Source organism: Hemiscyllium ocellatum, chromosome 13 (assembly GCF_020745735.1).
Source record: "Hemiscyllium ocellatum isolate sHemOce1 chromosome 13, sHemOce1.pat.X.cur, whole genome shotgun sequence".
NCBI lineage: Eukaryota > Metazoa > Chordata > Chondrichthyes > Orectolobiformes > Hemiscylliidae > Hemiscyllium > Hemiscyllium ocellatum.
The window spans coordinates 75857315-75882300 of NC_083413.1; the positions used below are offsets into that span (position 1 = coordinate 75857315).

The following is a 24986-nucleotide window of genomic DNA, read 5'->3' on the forward strand; positions in this document are numbered from 1 at the left end:
CAGGCTCCCTTTCCTGGTCTGCTAGGTCATGTGCCAGTGCATCATTCATGTTGAGTGGGTTAGTTAGCAGATCCACCTCAGTTCAGCTCCAGATGGAAGCCCTCTAGTAGCTCTACAGGTGCTTGTCTTATTTGTTTAGCCCAGCCCGTGTGTAAAAAGTTTTTGCTGCATCTTTCCCATTTCGCCCAGCTTTGTTGCTGCACTTAAAATATAGAGGGATTTTTCAGCTTAGCATAAAGTTGGTCTGATATCGGCAAATTTCTTTTACACTTCATTATTGATATTGTGAACTTCAGGAGCTGCTTCAGTGTGAGCTGCATGCTTATTGGAGTTCTTTTGAGAGGGTAACAAACAGGATGAATAACCAGCAAATGTTGTGCAGTTAGAATTCAAAAAGACATCAAGTCAAATTCCACTTTACTGCACGAAAGAAGTCCTCACTGTCTTGCAGGTAATAATTCGGCACTAATAGAAGATTGTTAACTTACTGGAAGCAGTAGGGAAAAATGTGTCATTTTTATAAAGCCAAACTCTAACTAATGGAGTGCTGCAAGGATCAGTGCAAGGATGTTCATCCAAGATATGAATAGAGATTGCAGAATTGTTGAAGGGACTAATTATGTCGTAGCCAAATCTGCTGCTGATACAAAAATATTTTGGAAAGCAATTGCAAGGAGAATAAAAGAAGTCAACAAAGGGATATATTGTATAGGTAGTTTAATATTTAGGTGGATGGAGTATAATGTGGGAAAAGGCGTTATTCGTTTTGGTGGGGAAAACAAAAAAATGTCAGAATAATGTTTAAAGGGGAAAAGGACTGCAGAGTGATGGACGACAGTGCGTTTTTCCAGGCTTGTCAAGGCACTGATCAAGCTGAACCTAGAAAATCGCACACACTTTTCATCTCCTTCCTTTAGGAAGGTTATATTTGCACTGGAAAACTTCTAAAGCCGTTCACTAGGCTGATTCATGGAATGAAGGCTTCTGTTTATCCTCAAAAGTTTATAATGAGGCGACCTTATTGAAACATAAAAGGTTTTGAGAAGACTTGTTAAGGGACCTGCTGAGGAGATACTCACTCGTGTAGTATTCTGGATCCACTGGAAACAGATTAAAACGATAGGATCTCCTGTATTGTATTAACTTTGTTCTCCGAAGATTGTTAGTCTGTGGATTTCTCTCTGAGAGAGCGCAGTGGAGGCTGGATCATTGAATATATTCATAGCTGAATCAGACAGGGTTTTGTTGACAAGGGAGTTGAAGGCAACGGGTGTAGGTGGAAAATTGAAGTTAAGATTACAGTCAAATCATCCCTGATTGTTTTCATCCTGCTCCATAATTCAATGGGATAAACAGCCGAGTCTTGTTGTTATTTTTTATGACTTTATGTTCTTATTATCAAGTAAAGATGTAAGGTAACTGAAAGCACAAGTAAAGGCAGCCTGATAGTTTTTAAAGACAAGTTGGAAATATAGCTAAGGTGAAATGATTATGGAGGGGATTTCTGTTGAACGGGTTTCAGGACCCAAAGACTTAGGTCAAGGGAGATGCACTTGGAGACCAAACAACTAATGCTGGACAAGATTGCAAAAGTAGAGTGTGAGGGAATTGTAATAATAAGCGGTTTTCATTCACGGGCACTGACATAAACTGTCATCTGTTACAGCACCAACCTGGGCAGCTTGTGTTTGCTGTAAAATGCTGCCACTGATCCTCACTTCCATATTAGGTCTCGGGACCTATTCAATTAATAATGGTGGATGATAAACCACTAGTGAATCGTAACAAAAAGAGGACCTTATTTTATCAATAGGATATAGTTGACTGAATGATGGCAATCGCTACATCTGGGCATAATTATTTAATACTAACTAGAGCCACAGATGACAAGTCTGAACACATCAAGACCTGGAGCTAGACTTGGAGCTGGTGAGGACTGCAGATGCTGGAAAGTCAGAGTCCGTAAAATGTGGAGCTGGAAAAATCACAGCGAGTCAAGCAGCATCAGAGGAGCAGGAGAGTCAAGTTTCAGGCAGGACCCTTCACCAAGAGTCTGATGAAGGGCTTATGCCCAAAACTTTGACTCTCTGCTCCCCTGATGTTGCTTGACTCGCTGTGATTTTTACAGCTCCACATTTTATGGACTGCAGCTAGACTTCCTGGTTCTCCCCCTAAGTCTGTGTCATTATCAGATTGGGTAGTGCCTAATGCAGTCTCCAACACTGAACCTTTTTAGAACCATTGCCTTGCACAGCATCCACTGCACCCATTTCCTCATCGTCAGGACAAATGGGCTTTTTGACCTTGTTTGTAGGAGTCAGCATCCAAAGAATGTGAAAAAGGCAAAGGGAAACTAGCTCAGCTGGTCTTCCCTAGTGATGATTCAAAAATCTCAATGTATGCAATCTGTCCTAGGGCCTGACTTAGAGCAATCCTCAATGGATCGACAGACAGACAACTTCAGTAGATCGTGCGAAGAAGCCGATCCTGGAGTCTAGTAGGGAATGTCAGCTGTAATATAGTGAGATGAGGCACAACACTTGGACTAGATGTGAATTATGACTGTGGCTTGAGGTGGCATCGGGGCTCCTCTTGCTGCTTCCATTCTCATTCATGTCAATAGCATCATTCCCAAATCCAGACATTCTTCTCACTGTTGTTGGGCACTGCCATTAAATTCAGTTACAGAGCCATGTAGAGGCAGTGGAATCTCGCATGAGGAGAACAGAGTATGAGCACAGCACTGAACTGGAGACTACCCTCATTCGCCTAGAGGAGGAGCAGCAGAGGTGAGCAACATTTATCCTTTATTTTTGTCATCAGGAGCTGGAACTCTCTCAAATCAGTGATATGGAGTCCTGATCCTTAGCTTGTTGTGTTTCCAATCTCTTGTGATGGAGTAACCCACTATCTTAAACACACTGGGGAGAAGGCAGAGGAGAATGTTTCACAAATGAGGTCTGTACTTCCCAGATAAGGGGGTTTAGTGAAGGAAATTTGGACATGTTCCAGTAAAATGAAACCTGCTTAGCTCATGGTAGAGAGTGAGCACTTACGAGGTTAAGCTTCAACTAAACTGTATCTGATTGTTACTTCATTGTCAACCTCCGATGATCAACACTTGCATCAGTATGCATTTCTTCTGTGTCCTCTTAGCAGGAGTAGTAATTTACCAAGAGCTTAATATTAATTTTGAGGCAGTACGCCTCTATGTGCCCAAGTCCTTTCAGAACCAGGATTTACACAGCCAAATCTCGTTCTCACAGGAAGCTTTGAATCCTCTGAGTAGTAACAAAGTAAAAGAGAACTGAGAAGTATCATCCAAAAACCCAAATCTGAATTGTCAGCAATGCAAGGTTAATGCGGACCAACATCCCAGTCAGTCCCAGAGTATGAAATGACAGTGTATGACCCACAGTCCCAGTCAGTCCCAGAGTGTGAAGGACAGTATCTGACCCACTGTCCCAGTCAGTCCCAGAGTGTGAAAGGACAGTATCTGACCCACTGTCCCAGTCAGTCCCAGAGTGTGAAAGGACAGTATCTGACCCACTGTCCCAGTCAGTCCCAGAGTATGAAATGACAGTGTATGACCCACAGTCCCAGTCAGTCCCAGAGTGTGAAAGGACAGTATCTGACCCACTGTCCCAGTCAGTCCCAGAGTGTGAAAGGACAGTGTCTGACCCACTGTCCCAGTCAGTCCCAGAGTGTGAAAGGACAGTATCTGACCCACTGTCCCAGTCAGTCCCAGAGTGTGAAAGGACAGTATCTGACCCACTGTCCCAGTCAGTCCCAGAGTATGAAATGACAGTGTATGACCCACAGTCCCAGTCAGTCCCAGAGTGTGAAAGGACAGTATCTGACCCACTGTCCCAGTCAGTCCCAGAGTGTGAAAGGACAGTGTCTGACCCACTGTCCCAGTCAGTCCCAGAGTGTGAAAGGACAGTATCTGACCCACTGTCCCAGTCAGTCCCAGAGTGTGAAAGGACAGTGTCTGACCCACTGTCCCAGTCAGTCCCAGAGTGTGAAAGGATAGTGTCTGACCTACTGTCCCAGTCAGTCCCAGAGTGTGAAAGGACAGTGTCTGACCCACTGTCCCAGTCAGTCCCAGAGTGTGAAAGGACAGTGTCTGACCCACTGTCCCAGTCAGTCCCAGAGTGTGAAAGGACAGTGTCTGACCCACTGTCCCAGTCAGTCCCAGAGTGTGAAAGGACAGTGTCTGACCCACTGTCCCAGTCAGTACCAGAGTGAGAAAGGACAGTGTCTGACCCACTGTCCCAGTCAGTACCAGAGTGTGAAAGGACAGTATCTGACCCACTGTCCCAGTCAGTCCCAGAGTGTGAAAGGACAGTATCTGACCCACTGTCCCAGTCAGTCCCAGAGTGTGAAAGGACAGTGTCTGACCCACTGTCCCAGTCAGTCCCAGAGTGTGAAAGGATAGTGTCTGACCTACTGTCCCAGTCAGTCCCAGAGTGTGAAAGGACAGTGTCTGACCCACTGTCCCACTCAGTCCCAGAGTGTGAAAGGACAGTGTCTGACCCACTGTCCCAGTCAGTCCCAGAGTGTGAAAGGACAGTGTCTGACCCACTGTCCCAGTCAGTACCAGAGTGAGAAAGGACAGTGTCTGACCCACTGTCCCAGTCAGTACCAGAGTGTGAAAGGACAGCGTCTGACCCACTGTCCCAGTCAGTCCCAGAGTGTGAAAGGACAGCGTCTGACCCACTGTCCCAGTCAGTCCCAGAGTGTGAAAGGACAGTGTCTGACCCACTGTCCCAGTCAGTCCCAGAGTGTGAAAGGACAGCGTCTGACCCACTGTCCCAGTCAGTCCCAGAGTGTGAAAGGACAGCGTCTGACCCACTGTCCCAGTCAGTCCCAGAGTGTGAAAGGACAGTGTCTGACCCACTGTCCCAGTCAGTCCCAGAGTGTGAAAGGACAGCGTCTGACCCACTGTCCCAGTCAGTCCCAGAGTGTGAAAGGACAGTGTCTGACCCACTGTCCCAGTCAGTCCCAGAGTGTGAAAGGACAGCGTCTGACCCACTGTCCCAGTCAGTCCCAGAGTGTGAAAGGACAGTGTCTGACCCACTGTCCCAGTCAGTCCCAGAGTGTGAAAGGATAGTGTCTGACCTACTGTCCCAGTCAGTCCCAGAGTGTGAAAGGACAGTGTCTGACCCACTGTCCCAGTCAGTCCCAGAGTGTGAAAGGACAGTGTCTGACCCACTGTCCCAGTCAGTCCCAGAGTGTGAAAGGACAGTGTCTGACCCACTGTCCCAGTCAGTCCCAGAGTGTGAAAGGACAGTGTCTGACCCACTGTCCCAGTCAGTCCCAGAGTGTGAAAGGACAGCGTCTGACCCACTGTCCCAGTCAGTCCCAGAGTGTGAAAGGACAGCGTCTGACCCACTGTCCCAGTCAGTCCCAGAGTGTGAAAGGACAGCGTCTGACCCACTGTCCCAGTCAGTCCCAGAGTGTGAAAGGACAGCGTCTGACCCACTGTCCCAGTCAGTCCCAGAGTGTGAAAGGACAGCGTCTGACCCACTGTCCCAGTCAGTCCCAGAGTATGAAAGGACAGTGTCTGACCCACTGTCCCAGTCAGTCCCAGAGTGTGAAAGGACAGTGTCTGACCCACTGTCCCAGTCAGTCCCAGAGTGTGAAAGGACAGCGTCTGACCCACTGTCCCAGTCAGTCCCAGAGTGTGAAAGGACAGTGTCTGACCCACTGTCCCAGTCAGTCCCAGAGTGTGAAAGGACAGTGTCTGACCCACTGTCCCAGTCAGTCCCAGAGTGTGGAAGGACAGTGTCTGACCCACTGTCCCAGTCAGTCCCAGAGTGTGGAAGGACAGTGTCTGACCCACTGTCCCAGTCAGTCCCAGAGTGTGAAAGGACAGTGTCTGACCCACTCTCCCAGTCAGTCCCAGAGTGTGAAAGGACAGTGTCTGACCCACTGTCCCAGTCAGTCCCAGAGTGTGAAAGGACAGTGTCTGACCCACTGTCCCAGTCAGTCCCAGAGTGTGAAAGGACAGCGTCTGACCCACTGTCCCAGTCAGTCCCAGAGTGTGAAAGGACAGTGTCTGACCCACTGTCCCAGTCAGTCCCAGAGTGTGAATGGACAGCGTCTGACCCACTGTCCCAGTCAGTCCCAGAGTGTGAAAGGACAGCGTCTGACCCACTGTCCCAGTCAGTCCCAGAGTGTGAAAGGACAGTGTCTGACCCACTGTCCCAGTCAGTCCCAGAGTGTGAAAGGACAGCGTCTGACCCACTGTCCCAGTCAGTCCCAGAGTGTGAAAGGACAGTGTCTGACCCACTGTCCCAGTCAGTCCCAGAGTGTGAAAGGACAGTGTCTGACCCACTGTCCCAGTCAGTCCCAGAGTGTGAAAGGACAGCGTCTGACCCACTGTCCCAGTCAGTCCCAGAGTGTGAAAGGACAGTGTCTGACCCACTGTCCCAGTCAGTCCCAGAGTGTGAAAGGACAGTGTCTGACCCACTGTCCCAGTCAGTCCCAGAGTGTGAAAGGACAGTGTCTGACCCATTGTCCCAGTCAGTACCAGAGTGAGAAAGGACAGCGTCTGACCCACTGTCCCAGTCAGTCCCAGAGTGTGAAAGGACAGTGTCTGACCCACTGTCCCAGTCAGTCCCAGAGTGTGAAAGGACAGTGTCCAAATGGCCTTGCTGACTTTTTCACCTCTCCAAAGAACTCTGCTGAGTTGAAACATTTTCTTCAAATGTTTAAAGCTACAAGTTGACTTTTGAAAATCCCAGGAATGAAAATTGCTTCTCCTTGGATGCAGTTGTGCTTTTACAAGTGCAACAGCATCCGTTATGCATGGGCGGGCAAGAATATTCCCATTCCCATTCACTTCAGGTGAAGACAGTCGATGCCAGGTTCAGAGGTGAGACTTCCGGAATCTGGGCTGCAGCCCAGTTCTTGGTCAGCTGTGGAGCTTTCCGACTTGAAGGTTTGAGCCCCATTATTTGAAACACTAGCTCAGGCCAGTGCTATTCTGTGCGGGTGACACCTCACTGCAGGTGGTTTTTATATTTTACCGTTTTCTGCTTGCCTATTTCTGCTGAAATGTTGTACTTGGCTCCTTGGGACTGCCTGATGGCAGTGAGTGGGAAGTGGTTTTGATGCACAGCTGTTGGATTGAGACTGGTGTTTATCTGGAATTGACTGTGCCAGTGTGCGCTTGCCTGCCCCTGGGGTCCCGTTTTTCACCTACCAGCTGAGACTTATCTTAGATTTCAGTCACAGCCCAAGTTGCATGTTTGTAGAAATATTCGAAACTTATACAACCACTGAATTTCTGTCTGTTCCCTTTCATTCTCAGCTTCCATTCCACTATTATCTGGTAAGTATATTGTACATTAACACACGCCCACTCAGGGTACATAGTGGCTAATTCACTTCTGGGCTCACTAATTGTTACTCTAGGGACTCGGGCACAGAATCTAAGCTGACACCTCAGGAGGGTGATCACAAATGCCATCTTTCAAATCAACTGTTAAAGTTTGTTCAGATTTCTAAGGTCCCACGGTATCTTTTGAGGAAGTACAGGGAGGTCCTCCCGCTCTCTTCATCAACATTCCTCTGTCAACCATAACCACTAGCAATAACATAAGGAGGTCATGCTCCTCCCTAGCTCTGTGAAAACTCTCACTCTGCAAAAAAAAGAAAAAACACATTGGGTGGCATAACAACAGTATCTGCACTTTCCACGTAACTGTGAGTTTAAAAACTTTGGGATCTAGCAGTAACATGTCCTATACTGAATTTAATTGTTATATGCCCCTTTTTGTAACTGTAAACCTAAATAACCACATTTACTGAATGACCCATCAGATGAAGAAAATATTAATAGGATTCACTTTTTGTCATTTTTATTTTATCATGAATTGTAACAATGCAAATGAAACATGAATATTATACATATATATTTCAAATAAAATACCACAAAGATCTTACACAACCATCCGCATCACTCTTTGCAGATTTGCGGTGCCATATGTGAGTCCACAGATTCGGATATGTCAGATCTGTCAGTTTCCCAAACATCAATTTGGTTAAGTTGACAGGCAGCTGTATTTTGGGAAATTGCCTGTATTCCTGATGAAGGGCTCCTGCCCGAAACGTCAGTTTTCCTTCTCCTTGGATGCTGCCTGACCTGCTGCGCTTTTCCAGCACCACTCTAATCTCCAGCGTTTGCAGTCCTCACTTTCGCTCTATATTTCGGAAAACCATAGAATAGGGTAGGTACACAACAGTCTTGATGGCATGGTTTTACCAGAGACCCATTTGTTGGCCATTAAATGGTCTTTTTGACTCTGGCAAAACTCAGCAGCAGCAGCAAAATTCTCAGAGTTTACAATGTCTTGCCTAACCTTATCTCAGATTTTGGCTCCGTCCACCTGTATCTCACACACACAGCTTTTGGAAATGTTCCTCCTCTTTTCTCTTCTGCATCACTTCTTTATGTCTGGCCACATGACTCCCTGTCTGTACTGCTTCCATGTCAAGAGCTGCCAGGATAAGTGGATCAAGAAAATGACAAAATATCACTTTTAAAATTTATGCAAATATGTGAGTCCTTTTCAAACATGTTTAGGTTAGATTCTTATTTTCGAGTATAATTACAGTTACTCCTGACTGCTTCTAGATCAAAGTTCATGACTGAAACAAAGCTTTCCCAGTACAAGACATTGGTCTTTCTTCTTGCAGTCCATTAGAAATGAAAACATTGTTGTAAATGAAAAAAATTCTTTCCCTACAACAGAAGTAATAACTCTGAACACATCTAAATGACTTCTCCCATTTATTGCTCAACCTCAGAAACATGAAAACATGCATGCTATCCCATGATCTAGTGTTTTCACCAACCTCCTTGCTTGAAGAGCCAGAAAAAAAACTAGCATGGCTAACAACTTTCGCAAACAGATTACAAATCAATACCTTTAGTACATTTCTATTAGTGCTGGCTTAAAAAAAACAAAACAAATGGCCCAACAAAGATGACTACGATAATTGTGTGATTAGCAGCTATCTTCCAAAAGCTTCTCGGAAGTCAGTTTCAGGCAGATGGTCAATGCCTCCTGCCACAACTGATGAGATTCGAGTACTAAATCGTTATGGCACAAACTGCTACAGAGGCGACTGTTTCCAAGAAAGAGACACAAAAACCCAGAATTTCAGGTTACTCCTATCCTGTAGAAGATGTTAATAACTTTACACTTAAATTCTGGGGTGTACAACTGATTGCTGTTTATCTGCACTGCTCTTTGTCCCAATGCTAGCTGCTTTGTCCTCCCAACTCCACCCTAGGAGACCTGGTCACTTAACTCCCACAGGATGCAAACCGACTGCCTTTTGGCCATGCAATTTTGAAATCAATGATTAATACTGCTCCATACAACATCTACTGCTGATGGGAAAACCCATAACTCATTGGATGCTTTTCCAGGTCTGAGGGTTTTACTTTGTAACCCAAACAGTTTGTGTCCGTGCAAGCAATTTAGTTCTGCTCACTCAAACAGTTAAACAGAACTTGTATTTCAGCAAAACGTTCCTCAGAAGAAATTCAAAGTGAATTTTAATGAGAGGAAACTGTCTGCAACTCCTCAATCATTATCAGCCAATCAGACAACATTGGATTCCATACAGCTATGTTGCATGTCTCCAAGAGACAACAGTACATACATTGATGAAGGTACAGCAGAAACACTTAAAGCTCCTTAAAACACTCCTGATTGGTCTTCTCTACATCAGGGAGACCAAAGGTAAATCAAGGGTACATTTCGCCAAGCATCTCAGCTGGGCCCTCAGGGAATGACCGGACCTCCCAGTCACCGTCCATTTTAATTCCTCCTCTCATTCTCTTTCCAACATGACCAGCTTCGGCCTCCTCCATTGCCAGAGCAAAAAATCAGACCGCAAGTTGGAGGAACAACCCCTCATCTTCGGCCTGGGCAACCTACAGCCCAGAGGACATTGAATTCTCCAATTTCAAATAACCTCGCTCCCCATCCCCCGAATTCCTTTCCAGCCCCTCCCCCTCCCTTCCATTCTCCTGACCGACCTTTCCTTCCAGCCACCAACCAGATACGTTCCTCCCATTGACCAACCAGGTCGTACCCTCTACCTGTCTTCACCTATCCCCACATCAACACCCTGTCCCTCTTCCCACACCAAAACCTTCCCCTCACCCCCTTTATCTGCTGCTCCCCTTACATCCACACCCAGTCCTGAAGAAGAGTTACTCCCAAAAATGTTGACCTCAACCTCCTGATGCTACTTGGCGTGCTGTGTTCTCCCAGCCTCCTGCTTGTTTACCTTGGAATCCAGCATCTGCAGTTTTTTTGGCTCGTTAACTTATTTGGTAGAGCCAGCAGTTACATGATTTCCTGCAGTTTTAACTCTGAGCGGACCTGCATGACTCATTCACATTCCATTCACAGAACAGCCCATTGTTATCTTACCAGCTCCGGTTATCTTCAGTCTTATCCAACATCTCACTCCAGCTTTGGACTGCTGGACTCCATTTGAAAGGCAATGAAATTGATGAATTGTGATCCCCTGGTTGTTTTGGACCTAAGTTGTTGCTAATAGATTAACTTCTTTATCCTTTCCAATTTGATCTCTCTCTGTATGTTTACAAGAACACCTGTATTCAAAAATACCCCCACCTCCCACAACTAATAGGGTGTGAAAATAAACTCTATCTCTGATTTAACTTTATAACAGGTTTCTTGCGGTAATTACAACATGAGAATCCACAAGTAAGAGGGAGAGGGGTTGTTAAAAAAAAATTTAAATTAAAATTTACTTATGGACAGATGATGAGAAGAGTGAAAGAGAGCTGATTGAAAACTTGCAATCTGTCCATAGCACAACCTTAAACCTCAGTAAACTCAATATTCTCCTCTCTGATTTTTAATTACCATGCAGTACCCTCCTCAAATTAGTACAATTACCAATCTCATCCTTCTGTGACAACACACAATCTATAGCATCCTTTTCAAGAGCCTACACAACTTTGTTGCTTCATTTATCCCAGGCACAGGGTAGAACCACCCTTGCAAGTGAGAATATATGATATAGACCGTCAGAGATTGAGCCAAACTAGGCCATGGTCTTCCGTCTCCAGGGTTTGATTGTCAGTGCTTCAGCAGATGCTTCAGATGAGATGAGGTGAGATGGTCTTCTTTTAAGAAAAGAAAGTGTGTGACAAAGTAGCAGAAAACAATTAGAAGTTTGCATGGAAAGTACAAAGTGAATCATAGAATCTCTCCTGTGTGGAAGCAGGCCAGTCAGCCCATCAAGTCCACACCACCTCTTTGAAGAGCATCACACCCGTCCTCCCCTTTCCCTGTAACCCTGCATTTGCCATGGTTAATCCACCCAACCTGCACATCTCTAGACACTACGGGCAATTTAGCATGGCCAATCTATCTGAACTGCACATCTTTTGACTGTGACAGGAAACTGAAACACCTGGAGGAAACTCACATAGACACATGAAGAATGTGAAAACTCTACATAGACAGTCGCCCAAGACTGGAATTATAACCAGATCCCAGGCACTGTGAGGTTGCAGTATTAACCACTGAGCCACTGTGCCACCTTTAATTGGATGGATCTGATTAATGGATCTTTCATTTCAGTTGACTTTCATTGTATATAAGACAGTTATGCTCACCACAAACCAGTGGGTAGCTGAAACATTGAGTCAGTCTTTAAGAGAAACAATGTGAAGCCATGCCTAGCTTGTCTTTGTATATGTGAACAACCCAGACAATGGATAGAACATAGAACAATGCAGCAAAGTACAGGCCCTGCAGCCATCGTTGTTGTGCCAGCCTTCTATCCTACTCTAAGATCAGTCTAACCTGCACACCCTTCATTTTACCTATCCAAGAGTCACTTAAATGTCCCTAATGTATGTTACTCTACTACCACCACTGGCAGCACCCACCACGCTATGTGTAAAGAATCTCCCCTAAACCTTCCTCCAACTGCCTTAAAATGATGCCCCCTAGTGATAGACATTTCTGCCATGGGAAAATGTCTCTGACTATCCACTCTATGCCTCTCAATATCTTGTACACCTCTATCAAGTCACCTCTATGAAATCCTTCTTCACTCCAATGAGAAAAGCCCTAGCTCCCTCAACCTTTCTTCATAAGACAAGCCCTCTAGACTAGGCAGCATCCTGTTGAAACTTCTCTGCACCCTCTCTAAAGCTTCCACATCTTTCCTATAATGAGGCGACCAGGACTGAACGCAATATTCCAAGTGTGGGCAAACCAGGGCTTTATAGAGCTGCAGCATAACCTCACAGGTCTTAAACTCAATCCCTCTGCTAGGAATAGGAAATGGAAATCAGAGTGATAACATTTAATATAGTCTCTGAAACAATTCCTCACTACCTTAGGAACCACCTTTATAACTTTGACAGAGCTAAACTCAAAGAGTTGAGTAAAAACTCAAAGGAAATGGATTAGAGGATGATGATCTGTTCCCATTTCAGTAGGAGGCATGTGAATTATCTATAAAGGAATAATCCCAGGCATACAGGAAAATGACGTAATCAAACTCAGATGTGTGAAATGAAAAGGACAACTAACCAGTACAGATCGGCACCAGAGTCACTACAGAATGTGATTTGGATTCAGTTCAGTAAAGAAACTGATTGTTTAATTTCTCTCAAACAGAAGCAGCAATCTATCCCAAGTCAATGCCATGTTGCGGGAGCAACTGGAACAAGCCAACACAGCCAATCAGCGGCTTGGTGAGGACATCAGCAAGATCACAGCTGATTTTGACATAGCTCGGAATGAACTAGAGCGGCGGGAAATGAAGCAGCGGTGGGACCAGGAGGTAGGTATCAGTTCTGGAACTAGTCAATGATATTATACTTCACTTACATGCAATCCTATTGTGCAGTACTATCAGCAACAATGTGAAAATGTTGCCGTGATAATTTGTGTTGCAATACAAAAAGGAACCACATTGTGAGATTGAGCTAGTTGTTTCTTATTTTTCTTCTAAGTGTTTTTTTGTTGGACTCATTGATGGATGACAGTAATGGGGAATGGAACACTTTCCTGTTTCTGCTACTAGTGGGTGCTGCAGGAAAACCGTTATCTTCATTCAGCCACAAAAACATGCCTCGAGACCAGACTTCAGAACACTTCCTGTGGCAACAACAAGATACTTCCAATTATTCACCCCTCGTAGAAAATAAATGCAGGTATAAGCCATTTGGCCCTTTGAGCCTGCTCCAATATGATCATGGTTCAATATGATCATTGCTGATCATCTAACTCCGTACCCTATTCCCAGTTTCTCCCCAGACTCTTCGATCCCTTCAGCCCAATGAACTATATCCAATGCCTTCTTCGAAAGATTCCATGTTTTGCGTTGACTGCTGTCTGTGGCACATAATTCCACAGGCTCACCCACTCTCTAGGTGAAGACATTTCTCCTCATCTCAGTCCTAAGTGACCTACCCTGTATCTTAAACAGTGACCCCTGGTTCTGCATTTGCCTAATTCGGTCCTGTTAGAATTTTATAGGTATCTCATCTTCTTCCCCCCCACCATGTAGTTCTAATCAATCCAGTCTCTTTTGACATGTCAGTCCTGCCATCCTAGAACTCAATCTGGTAAACCTTTTGCAACACTCCCTCCGTAACCAGACCGTCCTTCCTTAAATAAGGAGACCAAAATTGCACACAATACTTTGGTCTCACCAAAGCCCTGTACATTTGCAGCAAGACATCCCTGCCCTGTACCTAAAACCTCTCACTATGAAGGCCAACATACCATTTGTCTTCTTCACTGCCTGCTGCGTCAACACGGTAACTTTCAGCATCTGCTGTACAAGAAACCTCACCCTTTCCCAATCTATCACCATTCAGGTAATAATTTGCCTCCCTGTTTTTGCTACCAAAAGTGGATAACATCACATTTATCCAAATTGTACTTGTTTGGCCATCTATTTGCCAATTCAAAAGTATCCAAATCACACTGAAGCATCTCTGTATCCTCCTCACAGTTCATCCTTCAACCCAGCTTTGTTATCTCCCTCAGTCTGATAATTCTTCTAACACTCCTCCATGACCCAAAAGGAAAAGTGAGGATATTAACAATTCCTCTATGTGAGTAATCCTCTGGGTCTTTTTAATACGTTTGAAATTAGGGTGAAAGATTCCTGGCAGAAATGTAATGGATGGTAAGTACACCTGTGATATCCCAATGTATGCATGGGTTTCCTCTGGGTGCTCCAGTTTCCTCCCACAGTCCAAAGGTGTGCCGGTTCAGGTGCATTAACCATGCAGAATTGTCCATAGTGTTCAGGAAGTGTGGGTTAGGTGCATTAGTCATAGGAAATGTAGGGTTATAGGTTAAGGGGATGGGTCTAGGAGGGATACTTTTTGGAGGGTTGGTGTGGACTTGTTGGGCCAAATGGCCTATTTCCACACTGTGGGTGTTCTATGTTCTGTAGGTGTTCTATATGCTGACAGTGGTCTTGGGTTCTTGCTTGGAGCACTTCTTTGTAAAATGGATCTTTAGGTGTCACTTTGGAGCAAATTTGTGCTGGTCATCAATGCTCATCAGCAGTTCAGTAGAAGTCAGAAAATCGTACATGGGCAAATTTACCATGCTGGTCTCGAATACAGAATGAAATTGAATAATGTCCCACCTTTACCTGCTCCAGTATTTCCTTGTGTTGACAACAGTTTAAGGGCTTTAAATACATTCCTGTTAAAGTGACTTCAACAAAGCCGTAAAAATATTTGAAAATTTCAGTAGTGTGAGGTGTAACATTAAATATGCCAACTTTTGCAGTTGCACCATGTAAAAATTTGCTTTGAAGAGACCAGTTGTTACTTTAAAAGGTTTCAGCGGAACTGGTAGACCTCAACGTTTTGGGTGGTATTCTCTGTCTATTATCTAGAGGCAGGAATGGAACATGTGAGAGATACTGTTCTACATAATGAAGAAGAAACAGAACATTGTCTCTGCTTTCTCCCCACAGATCCTGCCAGTGCTTTTGGATTGTGTTTCAGATTTCCAGCATTTGCATTTCTTCAATTTTCGTTTAGTGACTTGTCTCAGTCATTGTGTTTACATTGGATTGTTTCTTGATTCTGATGGGCAGGCTTGTGACCTGTTTCCCCATATAGATGAGTTCAGGATCACATGGTGTGCAATAAAGTAAAAATTATTGTGAGATAGTTTCTTGTCTTTATTGGTGTGAAGGATAGAATGGAGCTTTTTTTAGATGACTTGTGTTGGATCTTGATGTTTACTGAGTTGAGTATGTGTGTGCTGCTTTGCATGTTTTCAGTGGACAGGAGGTTGACTAGTGGAAGTAATTGTGGTAGAGTGAGTAAGAGTTGGAGAAATTGAAGACTGCAGATGCTGGAGATCAGAGCTGAAAATGTGTTGCTGGAAAAGCGCAGCAGGTCAGGCAGCATCCAAGGAGCAGGAGAGTCGACGTTTCGGGCATGAGCCCTTCTTTCCTGAAGAAGGGCTCATGCCCAAAACGCCGACTCTTCTGCTCCTTGGATGCTGCCTGACCTGCTGCGCTTTTCCAGCAATGCATTTTCAGCTCTGAGTAAGAGGTGGGTATGTGTTAGTCCTGTGTGAAGGAAATCACTGGTTTAGAGTTCTTGCTATAGATATTTTGTCACTGATAGAGTAGGCTTTTCCGAATAAGAAAGTAGAAAACAAATTTAGAGGGAAGATTGATAGTTTAGGTGCCTTGGTATGAGTGGGCTAATGATGTACTTGATTTTTTTATATGCAGTTTGGCAAAGCGAACATCAAGAAATGGTATAAAATATTGTTCCATCTCTATGGTAAAATAATTGCTTGAACATTGGTTGTTAAGCTGTAGTAAGAGACTAATTTTTTTAAAATTTTATTGATGGAATGTGGGCGTCAGTGCTGGGCCAGGATTTATTGGCCACCCCTAGTTGCCCTTCAGAAGGTGGTGTGGAACTAGCTGCTTGAACTGCTGCAGTCCCTTTGCTGTAGGTAGGTACCCCAATGCCAAAAGGGAGGGAACCCAGGATTTTGACTCCATGACAGTGAAGGAACAGTGATTTATTTCCAAGTCAGTACCTAATGAGTGGCTTGGAGAAGAACTTGCAGTTGGTGTAACTGCTGGCCTTGACCTTTTCGATGGCAATGTTTGTAGGTTTGGAAGGTGCTAAGAAGCTTTAGTGAATTTCAGCAGTGCAACTTTGTTGATGGTACACACTGCTGCGACTGAGCTCAGGTGGTGAAGGGAGTGAATGGCTGAGGTTGGGATGAGTTGTACTGGATGGTATCAAGCTGTTTGACTGTTGTTGGAACTGCACTCATTCTGGGTAAAAACAAGTACTGCAGATGCTGGAAACCAGATCCTGGATTAGAGTGGTGCTGGAAAAGCACAGCAGTTCAGGCAGCATCCAAGGAGCAGGAAAATCAACGTTTCAGGCAAAAGCCCTTCATCAGGAATACAGGCAGAGTGCCTGAAGGGTGGAGAGATGATGCCCTCCAATGCATCTCGTCCACATCCTGCACCTCCGTCCTCAGACCCCACCCCTCCAACCGTAACAAGGACAGAACGCCCCTGGTGCTCACCTTCCACCCTACCAACTTCACATAAACCAAATCATCCACCGACATTTCTGCCACCTCCAAACGGACCCCACTACCAGGGATATATTTCCCTCCCCGCCCCTTTCCACCTACCGTAAAGACCATTCCCACTATGTCTACCTGGTCAGGTTCACGCTACCCAACAACCCACCCTTCCCTCCTGGCACCTTCCCCTGCCACCACAGGAATTGCAAAACCTGTGCCCACACCTCCTCCCTCACCTCCATCCAAGGCCCTAAAGGAGCCTTCCAAATCCATCAAAGTTTTACCTGCACATCCACCAATTTCATTTATTGTATCCGTTGCTCCCGATGCGGTCTCCTCTACATTGGGGAGACTGGACGCCTCCTAGCAGAGTGCTTTAGGGAACATCTCTGGGACACCCGAACCAATCAACCAAATCACCTTGTGACTCAACATTTCAACTCCCCCTCCCACTCAGCCGAGGACATGGAAGTCCTGGGCCTCCTTCACCGCTGCACTCTCACCACCCGATGCCTGGAGGAAGAATGCCTCATCTTCCGCGTCGGAACACTTCAACCCCAGGGCATCAATGTGAACTTCACTAGTTTTCTCATTTCCCCTTCCCCCACCTCACCCCAGCTCCAAACTTCCAACTCAGCACTGTCCCCATGACTTGTCCTACCTGCCTATCTTCCTTTCCACCTATCCACTGCATCCTCCTCTCTGACCTATCACCTTCATCCCACCCCCATCCACCCATTGTACTCCATGCTACTTTCTCCACACCCCCACTGCACTCATTCTGCAAATGGGGAGCTTTTCATCGTAGTCCGGACTTGGGCCTTGTAGATGGTGGACCCTGGGGAGTCAGGTGGTAAGTTATAGGATGCTGCAGGATTCCTAGCCTCTGACCTATTCTTATAACTAAGGCATTGACATGGCTAGTCCAATTGCGTTTCAGGTCAATGATAAGACCCCAGGATGTTGATCGTGGGGGATTCAGCAATATTAGTGCCGTTATATGTCAAAGTGAATTGGTCATCATGAAGTCACATGATAAATGATTACCTACACATTATATGCAGACTCTAGGTTGAAGACTAGCTGGTTGAAGAGCAACTTGTTAACTTTCCATAAAATGTCAGTGATGATTAATGGAGATCCCATAATGGCAGCATTTGTTTGAAGTTGGAGCCTTGCCATAGGAATGATACTGAGTTTAGGCATATCAGTCAAAGTTTGTAAGTTTGATCTTGTGGCATCACAGTTCTGTTGGAAAGGGAGATGATTTTCTCTAATCGTTGTTTGATGATGAGGTGAACTTTGGGAATGGGTACTTCAGTGAACAGTGACTCAATGTCAGATCTGACTCTAGTGTCTGACAAGTTGATAATTGTGTGCTGTACCCTCAATTAAATATTTAGAGCTACTGATAGTGTTAAGCATTTCCTCATTAATGGCGAGAGAGTCCTGATTAGATGTTGAACTGTCCGCTATGCTGGAGAACATTTTAGTGAGGTAATGGGTCTTAGTTAGGCACTTGATTTGTGAATCTTGGGCTGCCCATATAAAATCAAGACAGGAAGAACTAGTACAGTTCCGTTTGTTACAAAAAAAGCTTGATTATTATCCCTGTGCAAAGAATAATAAGCTTTGACTCCCTCCTCAAAAATTGGAAGAAGATCTCTGGAGAGTACCTTGTACTCTTCTGTGTTAAAAAGGTATTGAACCTTGCTGCTATACTCTTGGTCCATTTGATTGTAGTCAGAGAGGCATGGAGTCATACAGTATAGAAACAGACTCTTAAGTCCAACTTGTCCATGCTGACCAGATATCCTAAATTAATCCATTCCCATTTGCCAGCACTTGGCCCATATCCCACTAAACCCTTCCTATTAATGTACCCATCCAAATGCCTTTTAAATGTTGTAATTGTACCAGCCCCCACCATTTCCTCTAGAGCTCATCACATTCACGCACTACCCTCTGCATGAAAAGTTGCCCCTGAGGTCCCTTTTAAATCTTTCCCCTCTCTTCATAAACTTGTGCCCTCTAATTTTGGACTATCCCACCCGAGGAAAATACCTTGTCTGTATACCCTATCCATGCTCCTCATCATTTTATAAAGCTCTATAAGGTCATCCATCAGCCTCCAATGCTCCAGGAAAAAAAATTCCCCAGCTTATTCAGCCTCTCCCTACACCTCAAACCCTCCAACCCTGGCAAAGTCTTTGCAAATTTTTTCTGAACCCTTTCAAGTTTCACATCTTTCCTATAGGAGGGACCTATAACCCTCCACCACCAGCCTCTGATTCCTACCTTCAAACCAGTTTTGTATCCAAGGCTAATTCATTCTGGATTCCATGTCATCTAACCTTGCTAACCAGTTGTTCTGCTGTAGCTATATGAATTGAAGAGTTTGAATGAAGGACATTAAAGCGACCCTTGCTCTGTTTTGTTGGAGTTGGTGGTTTCATTGTGGAAAAAAATGATCTGTCTATCCTGGGGGAACAGTGTGCAAACTACATATTGAACTTAAGAAACATAGGACCTGTTTCAGCCACAGTGATCAGGACAAGTCAACTATTTTTTAAAGTAAATGCTCAACTTAACCACCACAGATCAGCCCCTGGACTTCTCTTATCCAACACGCACTAACTAACAAGGCATTTCAGGGAAATCATGGACTATCAATACCGTACCAGTCCCCAGGACAATGGCCTTGTCATCAGGACACCAGCTTACTCTATTCAAGAAATATATTACCATCCATTCTGCACAGCTGACCAAGCAGCAGTAAAAATGTTGACATTATAAGTGCAGTAGCTTGATTAGACAGTAGTATGATCTCACCCATTTTCCCATACTCCAGCACGTCTAACTGTTTCAATCACAAAAACAGAAATTGCTGGAAAATATCATCAGGTCTGACAACATTTGTGGACCTCCACAGACGCTGTCAGACCTGCTGACCAGTGAGCCTGACGTCAGTGGTGGGAAGGTTGCTGGAGAAGGTACTGAGGGATAGAATCTATTTATATTTGGAAAAGAATGGACTTATCAGTGATAGGCAACATAGTTTTGTGCAAGGGAAATCATGCCTTACCAACTTAATAAAGTTCTTTGTGGAAATGACCAAGTTGATAGATGATGTCCTATACATATACCTGGACTTTAGTAAGGTGTTTGATAAGGTTCCCCATTGTAAACTAATAGAGAAAGCAAAGTCACATGGCGTGCAGGGTGTTCTGGCTAGGGGGATAAAGAACTGGTTGAGCAACAGGAGACAGAGAGTAGTAGTTGAAGGGAGTTTCTTGAAATGGAGAAAGGTGAACAGTGGTGCTCCACAGGGACCAGTGCTGGGGTCACTGTTGTTTGTAATATACATAAATGATCTGGAAGAGGGCACTGTTGGTCTGATCAGTAAGTTTGTATGTGACATGAAGATTGGTGGAGTAGCAGAAAGCATAAGGGACTATCAAAGAATATAGGAGAATATAGGTAGACTGGAGAGTTGGGTGGAGAACTGGCAGATGGAGTTCAATCCAGACAAATGTGAGGTGATGCATTTAGGCAAGTCTAATTCTAGAGTGAATTATACAGTGAACGGAAGAGCCTTGGGAAAAGTTGATGAGCAGAGAGTTCTGGGATTTCAGGTCTATTATACTCTGAAGGTTGCTGCACAGATGGATAGAATGATCAAGAAGGCATATGGTATGCTTGCCTTCATCAGATGGGGTATTGAGTATAAGAGCTGGCAAGTCATGTTAAAATTTGCAAGACATTGATTCGGCCACATTTAGAATACTGTGTACAGTTCTGGTCGCCACATTACCAAAAGGATGTGGATGCTTTGGAGAGGGCACAAAGAAGGTTTACAAGGATGTTGTCTGGTATGGAAGGTGCTCGCTATGAAGAGAGGTTGAGTAGGTTAGGTTTGTTTCCATTAGAAAAAAGGAGATTGTGGAGGGACCTGATTGAGGTTTACAAAATCATGAAGGGTATAGACGGGGTGGATAGAGATAAGTTTTTTCCCAGGGTGAAGGATTCAATAATGAGAGGTCACGCTTTCAAGGTGAGAGGTGAAAAGTTGAAGCGGGATAAATACTTTACACAGAAGGTGGTAAGCGTCTGGAACGTGTTGCCAGCAGAGTTGGTAGAGGCAGGCACAGTAGATTCATTTAAGATGCGTCTGGACAGATGCATGAGTAGGTGGGGAGCAGAGGGATACAGATGCTTAGGAATTGGGCGACAATTCAGACAGTAGATTTGGATCGGCTCAGGTTTGGAGGCCGAAGGGCCTGTTCCAAGGCTGTAAATTTTCTTTGTTCTTTGTTCTATTTTCCAGCAATTTCTGTTTTCGTTTCAGATTTCCAGCATTCGCAGTTCTTTTCGGTTTTTTGTTAACTGCTTTATTTGTTTACCCAGATGGGCAGAATATTCTGTCCAAAACATCAAGGCCGCTCTGTGTTCCTCAGTGGTCTTGTGGCACAGTGGGCCACGTCTCTGAGCCAGAAACTCCAGGTTCTAGACCCAAACCCGAGACTTGATGGCCAAGGCAGATGTGTACACAATGCGAACAAACAAGTTGAGTATAGAGTTGCAAGTGCTTCCAACACATGCCAACGGCAGGATTTAAGAGCAGGAGCAATTCCTAGCCAGCCATGTGGTGGAAAGAAATTTGGAACCTCCACCTTCACTCTCCATAGTTCCAGCATGCAAGAGTATAATTGCCACAATGACTCAGGTTTCATGAATGAACTGTAGCACACTGCACCACCTGTTCTTCTGAGGAAGTCTTTTAAAGATAACATTTTTTTGTGATTTTTAGAGCAGATTTTACATGGTATAATGGAACCAAATCATCTTGCCCATTCTTAAATACAGATGTTAATTGTCCTTTAAAGAGTAATGTGGAAAGAAGCAAAAATTACCAGGAATCTTTAAAAGGAGGACTCTGCATTTTGTCTCTTGCTCTATTTTTTTCAGCGCTATGGCTTGCGCCCTTGTGTTGAGCGTGGCAAACTACTGGCCCTCTGGCAGCAGGTCACTGCAGTCCGCAGTGAGCTAAGTGATCTGAAGAGTGGGGCGGAGCGGTAAGTTGCGTACGCCGATAGATGGTTCTACAGCATATCCACAGCGAGTTAGAGGGATCCTCCCTTCAGTAAAGCACTGAGTCCAATCATGGCCCCATTCAGTTAACTCAGCATTGACACGCAGAGACAATGGCATTGCAGTGTTGTCACTGCACTAACAGTCTACAAATCCAGGTAAATGGTCTGGTGGGGAAAAGGTTCAATTCCCACCATGGCAGTTGTCTGTATTTAAATTAAATTAATAGATCTGAAATAAAAAAGCTAGTTTTGTTAATTGTGACTATGGTAACTATTGTAAAAAAAACCTAGCTCACTAATGGGAAGGAAATCTGCTGTCCTTACTTGGGCTAGCCTACATGCAGCTCCTGTAGCTACAATGACGTGGTTGACTCTTAACTGCCCTCTGAGTTGACCAAGCAAGCCACTCTATTCAAGGGCATTGCATGGTGATGGCCACATCTCATGAAATAGCATTTGGGCATCTTTTTGACAGGACCACAGAAGTTGCTAGACTGAAAGCAAAGCAAACAAGATCATCCTGTGGGTCAGTTGGTTACACTCTTGTCTTCGGATCAGAGAGTTTCAGCTGAGGTCCTTTATTTTTGACTTGAACATAAAAAGCAGGCGCAACAAGTCAAGATTCAGGTAAATTATTAAACTGTTGCCTTGTACGGCCCTTAAAATGGATGTGATAGATTTTAATGAACTTTCGGGGAGTGACTGGTCAATATTGATCCCTCAATCAATGTCACGAAAACCAGACTGTTGTCATTATTATGTGGTTATGTTTGGAACTGACCATCTACAAACTGGCTGCTGTTTTCCTAAAATAGAATGGTCACTATTCCAACAGTAATTCATTGGTGAGTGCACTTTGGGACATATGGTGTTCACAAGAACTGCTACTGAACTACTGTGCTGTCTTTTCCCAACCTGGTAGTCTCATGGTACAGTGACCAGGGAGTTGTGGATGTATTGTACCAATCATCATCATTTGTAGGTTTATAACAAACCAAGACATAAGGCAGAGATGGTGAGCCTTGGGATCTGTTGTGTGTTTCGATAAGAAATACTTCCACCATCGAGCACTCATTCGTTCTACTAATTTGCTGCTTGCACAACAAAATTTTGTCTCTGCACATTAGTTATGAATTTACCATCACTTTCTCTAGTTCAATGTGATTGGCTGTTCAAACAGATTATTATGCATTGCCTCGTCCATTTATCTTTCTAAAAACAGCAATCATATGCTCCTGAACCATTTTTCTCCCAGTGAGAACATGGCAAATGGAACATAATCATTCCTTATAATCTGAACCCCCCCCACCCCCCCCATCAATGTTTGTTGTTCAATGGCTAAACTTTCTGAGCCAGGTGGGAAAGAGAGAAAAGGAAGTGACAGGGTTTGTGGTTCTGTTCCTACATCTTGACCAATACTGACACTGATTGTGTTCATGCTGTAATGAGCCTGCCATGATCCAGAGTATGTCTGTTGTCCCACTTTTGCAACCAGGAGCCTCCTGGAGATGAAGACTGATGTTACCCGAACGTCTCGGCGCCTGCAGACTGCCTGCTATAATCTGGACTCCAACCTGCACCTATCTCGGGCGGGGGCCACTTCGACGCTTGAGAGGCACGCGATACAAAGTGGGCGGCTTGAACAACAGCTCCGTGACAAGGTCAAAGAGATGATTCAACTGCAGAGCAAGTGTGATGCAGATAAAGCAGAGCTCCATGCAAGGTGGGTAAAAGAACACTCAATACAATTGTAGGCAAGAGCTTTCGATGTATCACCTGCATGATGCATCACAATTCCAGCCTTTGAAGGATTCTCCTTGAGCACTAACATGGCCTCTCCAGGTCTCATATCAAACATCTTCTTCAACCTTATAAATAATCAGGGCTATTAATTCAGTGTCCAGACTATGAACTGATTAATAATTTGCAGGCTTTGGTTATTTTGTGCGAGAGAATTTCAAGGTTAAGAGCTTTACATATTTGTATTGTGTTCCTCATTGCACATTAACATGCAGCAAATATATCTGATGCTACCCTGAACCTATGTCTGATGAAGGGTTGGGGCATCATGCTGATATATGCTGCATGCTAATATTCAATGGTTGACCATCTGAAAATGCTGTCTTCAAGAAAGAGCTGGACTGCTTCCTGGCTGGAATGGGGGGTGCATCATGTTAGAAGTGGGTACCAATTAATGTGGGACATGATCAGTGTGGACTCTTGCAGTAGCTTTGATCACCTGAAGGAATCAGGGAGGGACTGGACAGAGCAGGGTAGAAGGTCCCTTGACTTGGTACACAAGATATCACTCCAGTATGGGACCAAAACAACAAGATCAACTTACACAACCCTGGATGTTTTGCCAAATGTATCAGTCTGACCATTTTTGCTACTGACCCACAGAAAGAGCTATGAGGATAATGACCAAAAACTTCATGGAAGTTTTTAAGGAGCAGCCTAACATAAAGGACAAAGACAGAGAGAAAGAGAGAGAGTGCGATATGCAGTGAGATGGAGAGGCTTAGGAAAGAAATCCAAGAGGTTGTCAGGCCAGGTAACTGAGAGCATGGCCACCACTGGTGGAGAGTTCAAAATCATGAATTCTCAAGCCAGAATGGGAAGAGTGTGGAGACTTGCTGCACCAGGGAAAATTACAGAGGCATGGAATGGGAAGGTAGTGGAACAATTTGAAATCAAAGTTGAGTATTTTGAAGTTGAGACACTGTCAGATGGTAAACTGATGAACATTGATAAGCACAGTGGATGAATGAGATTTGTAGCCATTTAAGATAAAAACTGCAGACCGTTGGATGAGCCCAAGTTTATGTAGGGTGAAAGATTGAAAAGTTGCCTGATGAGCAGTAGAGTATTAAGGTAAAATTAAAAGCATGGATCAGGGTTTCAGCAGTAGGTGGCCAAGGGAGGGTCATAGCAAGGGGAAACTAAAGCTGGCAGTAGGAATTACAGAAGTATGGTCAGAAATGCATTTTGGGGACAACACTACACCAAGATTTCTAAAAGTCTTCCTAAGCTTAAAATAGTTTCCAAAGAATCCCTACTTTGTGCAAACAGGTCATTCAGCCTAACAAGTCCACTCCAAACAATATCCCACCCAGACTCAACCCCCGACCCAATCTCTATAACTCTGCATTTCCCATTGCTGACCCATATATCCCTGGACACTATGGCCAATCCACCTGACCTGCACACCTTTGGACCATGGGAGGAAACCCATGTAGACAATATGCAAACTCCACACAGACAGTTGCCT

The 24986-nt window shown here is 44.5% G+C and overlaps 1 protein-coding gene across 1 annotated transcript in view; it reads left to right on the top strand.

Annotated features, from left to right (window-relative positions):
• The window catches only part of crocc2 (ciliary rootlet coiled-coil, rootletin family member 2), a 292849-nt gene that overhangs the window by 79535 nt on the left and 188328 nt on the right, over positions 1-24986 (top strand). Inside the window, exons 6-9 of the mRNA XM_060833953.1 lie at positions 2683-2789; positions 12696-12861; positions 21591-21697; positions 23211-23438. Coding sequence (XP_060689936.1) covers positions 2683-2789; positions 12696-12861; positions 21591-21697; positions 23211-23438 — 608 coding nt within the window. The remainder of the gene's footprint in view (positions 1-2682; positions 2790-12695; positions 12862-21590; positions 21698-23210; positions 23439-24986) is intronic.